Raw genomic sequence first — 11,980 nt, 5'->3', positions numbered from 1 at the left:
TTTTCATATATAAACTACTCAAAACTATTCTATTCAAATATATATATATATATATATATATATATATATATATATATATATATATATATATATATATATATATATATATATATATATAAACTAATAAAGAAAAACCCTAATTCTCAATTCTCCTTTCACAATATCTCACTCTCTCACAAAGAATGTAGTTAACAAGAAAAGGTTGAGTGATTGTAGGATTTTTTTGGGTGAAGTTTGGGTTTCGGGTTTGAATGTTGTAAAAGAAGGGAACAAATTTCGGTTTGGATTGGATTCTAATTTGAAAAACCGAATTAATTCGGTTTGGTTTGGTTTGGATTGGATCGAATTTTAATTCGATTTGGATTCGGATTGAGATTTCTGAAATCGAATTAATTCGGATTGGATTCGGTTTTGACTATAATCCAAACCGCAAACCGAACTTTCATCCCTAGGTACACCGCACAAAGATCATCATCGTCTCTTTTACAAGGCGCGTGTATAATAAACCGATTTCTTTTTCAGAATTCCTTCTCTGTTATCTGGATATTTCTTTCTCTTTCTTTTTCTTTTTTTTTTCCCTTTATCTTCATCCCATTTCGCCAATTTCGTTTCGATTTAAACGAAATTGAAGCAGCTTCAATAATCGGTTTCTGTGGTGGGCAAATTTAGGTAATTTAACTCTTTTCTCTCTCCTTTTTTTTCCTTTAAATTATGCGTTTTGATCTTATTTTTAATACTGATTTTGTTAAAATCTAGGTTTTTTTATCATCAATTGTTATTTGAATTTGTTTGAAGATTTTAGTATGAAGTTAGTTGTGCTAATTTTTCTAATTATTTGTCAGTAATTGACTGCTTTTGCTTATTTTTGTTATCAATTGTTATTTAAGAATTTATTTGATGATTTTTTTTTTATGAAGTCGGTTGTGTTACACTAATTTTGCTCATTATATTGTCATTTAATCGACTAATTTTGCTCTCGAAAAAATCAACTTAATTTGTTCATTTTAATATTTCTTGTGTTAATTTTGCTCACTATTTGTGTCAGATTTTTTGTAATTTTTATTTTCTAGTTTTAGATCTGTGTGATAATTGGAATTATCTCTCTCAAATTGGTGGAATTTTGCAATGATTTTTTGATGTACCTATGTGAAATTTCCTATTGGACAACCTATCAGTAGTATTTTAATTTGAAATTTAAGTTCTAGTTCTACAAATGGGTAGTAAGAGCATCTCCAATGGTATGGAGAAGGGACTTGCTTGCAAATTAATTAAAATTATAAGCATAAAGCTTACCATTGGAGTGAATTGTTGAATGTGGCTTATATGAGCAGCCCTGCTTAAACAAGCAATACTGCTTGTTTTTCTAAATTTAAGCATCTTCCACTTAGATCATGACACATGGATAATATAATATATTCTATTTTTTATTTATTTTTCTAGCAAGCTATAAGGGATTGTAGCTAACCATTGTAGTATATTGTAGCTTGAAATATATGAGCTTAAATTATTGATGTCACAAGGTGAGCTACAATCAATTGTAGCTTTCCATTGAAGATGCTCTAATATGCTAATAGTTAAATAGGCTTAAACTTCAACTGTTAATGACATAATAAAAATGTAGTTTTATTTTTAAATAGGCAGCACACCTTTACAACTGACCATAAGATAAAGATATATTCTCTTACTAATATCTTTAAGATTAATAAAGATAAATATATTATTCTACTAATAAGATCAATACGGAAAATATATCACAATACTTGTATGTCTATACATCTAGAGAATGTCTACAACAACCCTACATCTAGAGAATGTCTACAACAACCCATATAGCTTTGAAGATGTGGATTTGTGCCTTCAACACTTTAGGGTTCGTTTGGGATCGCTGTGGTTTTCTGTTTTTTAGTTTTTTGTTTTTTAAAAGTATATTATATATGTCACATAATGAATCAAAAAATATTTAGACTTATTAAAATCATGATAATTTTGAAAACTGACAACAGAAAAGTGAAAACACTTTTTTCTTGTTTCCTGTTTTTGGCTTTTAGTTTTCACAAAAACAGGAAACTGAAAGCCAAAAATGATGCCAAACAAGCCCTTAACCTTTTGGTTTCTATTACATCCTGCTCTTCCAACTTTTCAATTTCATGTTTTAGTTAACATGCTCGATTGTTTTCAGCAAGCTTTAACAATCATTTCTGCCTTCACCTTACTTTCTCTACATTCAGTCTCGAGTTTGTTGAGCTCATCCATATAGATGTTATCGCTTCACAATTTCATTGAGTCTCTGATGCAACTATTCGATATCAAACTTCAGTTTACCGGCTTCCCTTAGGATGGATTAGAACCCATTAAAATCATCATACGTAGTATTTCATATCAGCAAGGTGGGTGTCATGGAGCTTCTGCCCAACTTTGTCGATACCCTCTGAACAGGGGATCTTGAATTGACTCTGCTAAGTCTGCTAGTTGACTTTTTTCGATGTAGTCTTGCAATTAATCTTCATCTATTAATTAAGGACGAAAGAAAATTACTATCTGATGCTGCAGTGTTCCTTAATTTTAAGTGGTTATCTCTTTCCCTCATTGTCCAAGTTTATTGATTGTCATTCATTGATTTCACTATACTGGAAATGTTATATTCAGTTTTCAATAGGTCTTTTTATTGATCTATAGTTTATTAGCTCTTTTATGAAGACCTAATTTCATAATTTGCAACACAGGTTATCATGTCACACCTTCCGGTCGATATTTTAATAAATATTTTTCTTAGATTTCGGGCAAAATCACTGCTGCGAATCAAGAGTGTGTGTAAGTTATGGTATAATATTATTAAAGATCCTGATTTTGTTACTCGCCATTTTGAACAATCCAATTTGCAAATAGTTTTCAAAAACCCTATCCTACATTTGAGTGATTTTAACACGTTTAATAATGTCGTTGAATTGGATTATCCTTTCAAGGATATGGATGTTATTTATAAAGAGGGATCATTCTATAATGGCCTTCGTGTAATAGGATCATGTCGTGGCATACTTTGCTTATCCATGACTTACCATCCCTACACCATTATCTTTTACAACCCTACCACGCAAACTCACAAAATCCTTCCGTTTTTGCCCCTTAAGTCTCCCTTTAAAGACAATTGGAACCTTGGGTTTGGCTATGATCCCGTATCCAAGGACTTCAAGTGTGTGAGTATATTACAGTGGAAATCTTCTGAAGGTAATTTCATGAGTCAAGCTATGGTTTATAGCTTGAAAGCTGATTCTTGGAGACGAGGGGCTCATGATGTTCCGTACTATGATAGTCACTTTAGGTATTGTGTTGACTTTAAAGGAGCTTTGCACTGGCCGGTTGATGGTGATAAAATACTAGTCAGTCCTATAGTTTGCTTTAATCTTAATGATGAAAGTTTTAGCTCCTTGCCATTGCCCAACTATGATATAGAGTTCTACGTGCGTGTGCACATTGGAGTGCTTGATGATTGCTTGAGTCTAATGCTCAACGATTTTAATTATTGTGATGTGTGGGTTATGAAAGAGTATGGCATATCCTCGTCTTGGACTAAGCTGTTTAGAGTTTCAAAGCATAATATAGTTAAGGATTTGATGCCTATTTCTTTCTATAAAGAAAGGAAGATATTGTTGGCAAACTTCCTCCTCTACAATGTTGCTTGTGTGAATTTGCAAACTTTGGAGATAACAAATTTTGAACTCCCTGGTTTCGGTCGAATATGGAATGTGTATGTATGCCCGGAGAACCTTCTTTCGTTCAAGGATGTTGAAGATGGTCTTGTAGGGACACGGAAACTAAGAAGAAAGAACGCCGAAAGGCTAAGATTTATGAGAAAAGCACAAAGGTAAGCTTGACCTTAGGGTTTTTTAATAGCTTTTGCATACTAATTTATTCTCAGTCTTTGGTTAGATCATTATGTTAGTAGGATTACTCGATCCTTGAATTCTTACAAATATGTTTTATTCATTTATGTGAGAGTGACTTAAAATTTTGCTATACAGGTCTTTACAACACTTTGCTTCTATTCTGCAACAATATGATGAGCCGAATCCCTGATCTAATTTTGAGTCTTGACCCATGTCATATTGCTATGCTCAATTAAGTGAACGGATTAAAGGACAACACTATAGTTTATATTAGTTTGTCGTGTTCGTTATTTGTAATGATTTCATTTGGAACGAGCTCATATGAGACTATGTTTTTTCAACAATATACTTGAGTTGCAATGTTATCTTCCATTTATAAGAACCTTGAAGATGCAACAAGCTAACAAGGTACGTACATATACTGCCTCTTCAGGTACAATAGTATCTCCAGTGAGCACTTTACCTTGTTACCGTGCCTCAAGTTGTGCCTGTCTAGGAGACGAGTAAGCCATGGTTGAAATATTAGTGAGCGGTGGTGGTTTCAAGATAATGAAACACATTAATTAAAAAATTTTTAAGCAATAGGCACATCATGGTATCATTCTTTTTATCTCAAAATTATATTCGTCGTAATTGAGTCTGGGCTATCTCTTTATTTCCATTTACCTAATATTAACATACTATGTGTTAAAATGAGCTAAACTTGTTTTATCAATGTTATTAGAACTATCCCTCAAAAAAAAAAAAAAAAAAAAAAAAAGTGTATTCACATTCAGTAACATTATTTATTTAGTGTTTCTGACAGAACTTCATTACAATCAGAAATTAAAAGACTGTGATTTGTGACAGAGATTGCTAAAGAATGTTATAGATGGTGCATAATATGATGTGAACTGTTGTTTCTTTAGTTTATTTATAGATGGTGGGTCGAACTGATGTTTGCTCTAGGGTTTTAATTAATTATTGGGTGATTAATTTTTATCACTTAAAATTGACCATTAGCTATTCATTTCCGAACTGTCTGAACCTAACCGATTTCAAATACCAATAATTATGATCATCCTTAATAGTTAAAAACAAAGCGTAGCGCAATACAATAGCTACAGTACAACTCTCAACAAATCCAAAATTAATTCTTAAAATATTAGTGATAAGATTGTCACCTTCCAACCTTGATTTTGGGAGTTCAACCCCCACTAGAGACACATTGAGGAGATCCTTTACCCTTCTCCCTCACTCTTAAAGTATCTAACCCGTAAATATCGAACCAAAAAAACTGTGAGGGTTGAGGTATGATCAGGGTCTTTCTCCTTACCTTTAAAAAAAGACGCATAAAGGATATAGTTATGTAGTATTTTACATTAGAGGATTCAAGGGGGCAAATTTGTTGTACAATAGTAAAGTTGCTATTCTAACCACTAATTAGCCGTATGACTTTATAAAGTGAAAAAAATAATTGTATTGAATTTAAACGAACTATACATAATTAAAACATGATAATTCAAATCATATAATTTCAATTAAGTTAAATTAAATAAATTTTAGACAAACCAATTAAACAGAGGCAAAAGAGGATCATGGAATTCCAGGACTTCATGAGTGACTTGAGTTTGGTTTTCACCCCAACCCCTCATGTTAGGCCTCTCCTTCGCCACCACCACCAAAATAATAATAATAATAATAATAATAATAATAATAATAATAATAATAATAATAATAATAATAATAATAATAATAATAATAATAATAATAATAATAATAATAATAATAAAAATAAAAAAAAATTAAGCAATCTAGCTTAGTACTAGAAGTCTAGAAGACAAAAAAATATCTATTGATTAATACTTTACATCAATTCAAAAAGATACGAGTATAAATTTTTAATTAATACAACCAGTTTCTTGGTTAATAAAAATAGATATTTTGATTTAGTCATAACCTAAACAAATTCCAAACAGTTTTCTTCTGGTATACATGAAGAAAATTACATCAAAGTATACTAAATTACTTCTAAATTGCATTAAATCTTGCTAATTTCCAAGAGTGGAATCTAAAAAAAATACTCCGGAACAAAATCATCTATTGTCTAAATATAATTCAATTTAGTAGCCTTAAATGCACAAGCATGCAACGTTTTAGAGAGAGCGTGACGTCCAAGAGCTTTGTGATCGAACCCACAAGAGTGTACCTCGGGATAACGGTGCAACCCACAGTAGACGCCACCACACCGGCACATAAACCCGATCAATTTGATCCGTTTCTTGCACGCACCACATCGGTTAATAGAAGTCTCGGTTATTTTAGCCCTAGTTGAACCATTAACTTGCTTTTTCTTGGAACTATTGGCACGAAATATTGACTCCCAAAACAAGTTTTTGCCTCCGGATCGTTTGATTTCCTTTTCGATGGCGATTGATAATAGTTCTTGGGTTCTTTTCGGGTCTCCAAACAAACTTTGATGAACATTCTTGCTCTTGTTGTTGTCTTCCATTGTAACCTCTAATCGATCTTTAGTGAATACCCTAATTTTTTTTTTGTTGTCGATCTTATTATTCTTATAGGGAAGTAGCACTACTAGTCAATTTGTGGGAAACTAAATTCTAAAAAGATATGATTCAATCATTTAAACGTGTATTCCCTAATTCCCTTACTTCTTAAACGTGTTTAATTTATAGTAGTAATTATTTTAAAAAGGAAATAACAAAGAGAAAAATCTTTTGAGAAAATCTGATACTTCATAATATATTTAATCAATTAGGAAACTTGGGCAAAAATATTTCCTGTCATCAAGCCTATTTAAAACAGATGAGAATATAGAAGACCGACCTAAGCTAAATTTTAGGAAACTAAAATCAATTAAACTACACTATACTAAAAGCTAAGGAATAAATTAAAACTAATCTATAATGTCAATAAAAAAAAAATGTTATTCTAATACAAGTACGAGTTAGATTGCAACACCCATATTATTTTCTAGCAATATATGGTAGAGATTGCAACATTTCTAGCAACGTAAATTATATTGCTAGAAAGGTTGCAGAAAATCAGAAAAATATAATTAGAATTCCAAATAAGATACTAGGTAAGAAAAATTACCAAAAAAATAAAATAAAAAATAAATTTAAAAAAAAAAAAGAAAAGAAAATCAGCAAGAATTTAGACACATTGGAGAATTATAAAATAAGACATCTAAACTAATGCATTCCAAAAAGAGATATAATAAGAATCTAGGCAGAAAATGAGATAATTAAGAAGACAACCAGATACTAAAAACAGAAAATTAATATTAACTTTTTGGTTTTTAGAACATACGATTACATTACATAGCCAAGATACCGATGACAATGCACGGAATTTAAAAGCTAACAAACTACCAAGTTCGAAAGCTTTAACCTAATGTGAATATTTCTCCAATTAGCAATGTGCAAAATCATGGAGAAATTCACTTATGTTAATAATCTTAAGTAGTACTACTAGTGCCTTACAAAGCACGTACTACATTACAACCTTTAAGTTGATTGATTTAAGCAGCAATCCTAGGAACAGCCTTGCACACCAAAGACGATTTCATCTCCATAGAGAGCTTGAGGCACTCGGTCAAGTCAACACCGTTCTCGGTCGGAACCCACTTGAAGTTCTGAAGCATCTGAGCCAACCACAGCTGAGCAGTAGCCATACCCATTGCCTTTCCGGGGCAGACACGACGTCCTGCTCCGAATGGTGCGAGTCTAAGGTCTGAACCCATGATTGGTACATCCTCCTCCATGAACCTCTCAGGGTTGAACTCGTTAGGGTTTGACCAGATCTTCTCGTCGTGGGTGATGGCGTACATGTTGACCATTGCGGTGGTTCCGGCTGGTACGAAGTGGGGACCGACGTGGGTGTCGTGGATTGAGAGACGAGCCCATGATAGGAGGGGGCCTGGTGGGTGGACTCGGAGGGTTTCCTTGAGGATGGCTTGGAGGTATGGTAGGTTAGGGAGGTCTGAGTCGGAGACTTGCCTGTTGGATCCGACTACGCTGTCGATTTCGGCTTGTGCCTTGGCTTGAATGTCAGGGTGCACCACCATCCTTGCTAGAGTCCACTCTAGGAGGATTGCTACTGTGTCTGTTCCCCTGAAGATCATTTCCTGCATTCGTATATAAAGTAAAAAAAATATATTACTGTTTAGCATTTTGTTATATTCCGCACATAATTAATCAACTTCTCATACATATCCAAAGAATCCACTAATTAAACCGTACCCATTCATTCATAATCGTAAAATATATTTTTAATTTAAATGCAAGAAATTAAAGTTGAATTCACAAAATACTTGGCAAAAACAAAGATAAGATTTAAAACGAATAAGAACACAAATCCAATAAAAGAAGAACAAATACTTCGTATATACATACCATTTTCATCGATAAATGAACAAAAGTAAAACATGCAAATAATAAAACAGTCATATCATAATTCATCAACAACAAATTTAACATGAACAAATAATAAAATAAAGGGTAATGTTATACATAGCCCTTAGGGCTATATATAAGCATTGAATTTACTCTTGGAAAATGTATAAAGTTAGGAATCCATGACAAAAACATGCGCAAATCGGTGTAATTAGTGTGTTTTTGTCATGATTTTCTAAATTTAAACAATTTTCAAGAGTAAATTAAATGCTTATATGTAGCCCTTAGGGCTATTGGTATAGCATTTTCCTAAAATAAAATAAAATAAAAAACTCAAAAATAAGAATTTAAATCATACCCAAAGAAGAGCAATCATGTCAGAGTCAGAAAGCTTGTTTTCTCCATCTTCCAAATCAAGAAGAACATCAACAAAATCCTTTGAATCATCATCAACCTTATCACTCCTCAATGCCCTATGTTCTTCAATCACATTACCAACATACTTGTTCACTTTTCCAACTAAATTCTTACACCTTCTCCTAACACCCTGTAAATCCAACCATTTTAGAGGGGCAAAATGGTCACCCCAATTAAAAATACCAAGCAATTCATACCCTTCCTTAACCAACTCCTCAAGGTTATCAGCTTCCTCAGTTCTCTTACCAAAGAAATCGTAGCTCTTTCCGAACACGCTCATCATCACATTGTTCAACGATCCGAAATGCAATACATTTTTTATCTCAACGTTCCCCTCTTCACCCATTACGGTGTTGATTTGTTTGACCATCTTGTTACCAATCTCCTGACGGAATCCTCCGAAGTTGGAGATTCTTCTAGGACTAAAAAGATGAGTTGCGGAGATTCTTCGGAGATTCCTCCAGTAATCTCCGAAGGGTGCGAACCCCATAGCCCGATTAAATAAAAGCTCGTAAGCTGACTCCTTAATAGGACGATCAGCGAATTCGGAGCTGTTTAAAATCTCTTTAGCAGTCTCGGGTTCACTCGCTATAACGAAGCGAGTCAACCCGACTGAGAACGCCATCAAGGGCGTAGCCTTGAGGCTAGTGGCAATATTAGAGAGGATTTTGTGAGTCTTTTTGGAAGCGAAAACATGGCCGAGACCAATAAGGGGTAACCCTGTTGGACCGGGAATAGCCGAAGCGGACTTACCGTTGCCGTTTCGGTTATTCTTAACAGCGGAAAGAGACCATGCTAAGCCTCCTGGGTAGAGAAAGATGGTAAAAAGGGAGATAAATGCAGCAAATGAAAGGAAAATAGGTGCTGAAAGAAGGGATGATGCTGTTGGTAGTAAAGAGAAATTCGTTGCTAATGTTTCTAGTGACATTTTTTTAGGTTTTTTTGATGAAAAAAGAGAGGTTTTTAGGTTACAATATGAAGATGGAAGGATGTTTTGGTGACTTGAGTGAGGAAGTAGTAGTGTGAAGGGCACTTATTTATAGTGCTTGTAGAATTGTATTAGAGTGGCAAATAATATTATTTTATTATATAGTTTTTGTAAATGTATTTAATTTAATATATTGGGAGTTTAAACTTAAGAATATGAGGGAGTAGAAAATAGTAACGGTGAAAATGATGAAAGGTATCTTATGAATACTTATCTACTCTCTCTATTTGTAAAAGTTTTTTGCATAAGAAATCTTGAAATTATTTATAAAATGAGATACTCGTGATATTTAGATGTGTCTAATTAATTAAGTTTGACTAAGTTTATAAGATTTGTGAACACGGAGTATATCTATTCAAACATTATACATTTATAGTACCTTTATTTATGAAAACTGGATTCAATTATTTTTCATGTGGTCAAAATAATAATCCTAATTACCATGGGAAATCTCATTAGATTGATCTTAGTTAATATTTTCTAAATATCAATTTTTTTATAATTTAAAATTAGAAAATGCTATACATAGCCCTAAGAGCTACATATAAGCATTTAATTTACTCTTGAAAATTGTTTAAATTTAGAAAATCATGACAAAAATACACTAATTACATCGATTTGTGCGTGTTTTTGTCATAAATTCCTAACTTTATACATTTTCCAAGAGTAAATTCAATGCTTATATATAGCCCTAAGGGCTATGTATAGCATTACCCTTTAAAATTATATATAGCCAAATATATTAATGGTTAAACCCACATTGGAGACTGCGTAAATACAAAGTGAGTCGATATTTGAATTTAAGTTACTTAATTTTAATTTATTTCAGAAAAAAAAATGAACTCAAATAGTCCAAATAAATTAAATTTAAACTAAACATGATAAAATAAGCTCATATAAAACAATTTCAGACAAAACCAAATGAATCAATTAGAATGTTTCACAAAAATGAGTTCATAAAAATCAATTGAATATAGCAATTTTTTTTTTTTTTTTTTTTTTTTGGACGCAAAGCACAATCCTACAAGAGCAGAATATTTTTCTTTAAACAAGTAGTTATGAATAATTAATAAGTATGTACTACATTTTTTTACCAAAAAAAATGTACTACATCTATTTCTTTTCAATTGATGTATTTTGACTTTTAATTTGAACAATATTCACATAGTAACTTTGACCTTTATTTATGATTAATTGTTAATGAAAAATATAGTCATAAGGGCTATAATTAGATTCATTCGTTTCAAAGTCAATTTCCGAACAAATTACAATTGTGTGCATTGAACATTTATAGTGTAATTGTTTCAAAAAAAAAACATTTATAGAGTAATTTTAAGCAAAAAATTAGGGTAACTTTAAAATTTATACTTACCTCCAATTTTTTTTTTAGTTGACAACAACACGTATTTCTTTTTAGTTGACATGTTTTCTTTTTGATCAAGTTTATACCTTTTTTTTAGTGTACTCCACTTACTTTATCATTTTCTCTCATCCTCTCTCATCTATATGTGTGCCTAAATTGAACACGACAACTAAATGGAAACGGAGGAAGTATGATTTTAATATAAATAAGTCATGGCTCATGCGATAAGTTTTTGAAGGGTAAAATTTAAATATAACCAGTTAAAAAAAAATTATCAATAAACAAATAGATCACTTATATCTATATATATTAGGGTAATTCTTTATCACTTTAGGGTAACATTATGGATAACACTACAATGTACTTCAAGGAAATAAGCAACTAAAATGAAAAGAATTAAGTACAAAGTAGTCATATACTTAGTTCTAATGTCATGTACTACAAAATTTGATACTCTGTGTTATACATTTCCTCTCTAAATTAAGCTTGCTATATGTAATTTGATTATATTTTTTGCATTGTCATCATGGATTAATTGGGGTAGTAACCTAGTAGATTAATAATTTAATATAACAAATGACTGGTAATATAATATGATTGGTAATATAATATGATTGGCTAATTAAAATTGCTTTATCTCTGATCTTCTGCAACAATTAGAAACCATACATTAGTGCATGCAAGTATATAGGTCAAAATCAAAGAAAACATGCATTAATGCATGTAAGTACATAGGTCAAACCAAAGTCTTTTTTGCAGATTACTTTGAGTATACCACACAAATTACATGCAAGGAAAAAACTTTGAAAATATACAAAACAAAACTTTGGAGAATTGGAGTACAATAAACCATTGCATGTAATGTACAACTTTAAAAAGGTAATAATTCCAAAACTTTGGAGAATTGGAGTACAATAAACCATTGCATGTA

The 11,980-nt window shown here is 31.8% G+C and overlaps 2 protein-coding genes across 2 annotated transcripts; one reads left to right on the top strand and one right to left on the bottom strand.

Moving 5' to 3' along the window:
* The first annotated feature begins 233 nt into the window (after positions 1-233).
* LOC110713670 (F-box protein CPR30-like) lies at positions 234-4,543 on the top strand. Its single transcript, XM_021892129.1, has 3 exons — positions 234-669; positions 2,724-3,862; positions 4,020-4,543. The coding sequence occupies exons 2-3, from the start codon at positions 2,730-2,732 to the stop codon at positions 4,072-4,074; spliced, it is 1,188 nt and encodes a 395-aa protein (XP_021747821.1). The 5' UTR covers positions 234-669; positions 2,724-2,729; the 3' UTR covers positions 4,075-4,543.
* Positions 4,544-5,925: 1,382 nt separating this feature from the next.
* On the bottom strand, positions 5,926-9,916 carry LOC110713650 (cytochrome P450 78A5-like). Its single transcript, XM_021892112.1, has 2 exons — positions 8,640-9,916; positions 5,926-8,013 (listed from the first exon to the last, which is right to left on the bottom strand). The coding sequence occupies exons 1-2, from the start codon at positions 9,624-9,626 to the stop codon at positions 7,408-7,410; spliced, it is 1,593 nt and encodes a 530-aa protein (XP_021747804.1). The 5' UTR covers positions 9,627-9,916; the 3' UTR covers positions 5,926-7,407.
* Between the last annotated feature and the right edge of the window lie 2,064 nt (positions 9,917-11,980).

Source organism: Chenopodium quinoa, unplaced genomic scaffold, assembly GCF_001683475.1.
Source record: "Chenopodium quinoa cultivar QQ74 unplaced genomic scaffold, ASM168347v1, whole genome shotgun sequence".
NCBI lineage: Eukaryota > Viridiplantae > Streptophyta > Magnoliopsida > Caryophyllales > Amaranthaceae > Chenopodium > Chenopodium quinoa.
Note: the sequence above shows the minus strand (reverse complement) of the source record. Positions and strands in the feature narration are given on the sequence as shown.

What these genes read in the sequence shown, in the direction of transcription:
- LOC110713670 (XM_021892129.1), top strand. Translation starts at nt 2,730, where the DNA reads ATGTCACACCTTCCGGTCGATATTTTAATAAATATTTTTCTTAGATTT. An exon ending in TTTATGAGAAAAGCACAAAG is followed by an intron (nt 3,863 to 4,019) that starts GTAAGCTTGACC and finishes TTTGCTATACAG; the next exon opens with GTCTTTACAACACTTTGCTT.
- LOC110713650 (XM_021892112.1), bottom strand. Translation starts at nt 9,626, where the DNA reads ATGTCACTAGAAACATTAGCAACGAATTTCTCTTTACTACCAACAGCA. An exon ending in ACATGATTGCTCTTCTTTGG is followed by an intron (nt 8,014 to 8,639) that starts GTATGATTTAAA and finishes ATACGAATGCAG; the next exon opens with GAAATGATCTTCAGGGGAAC.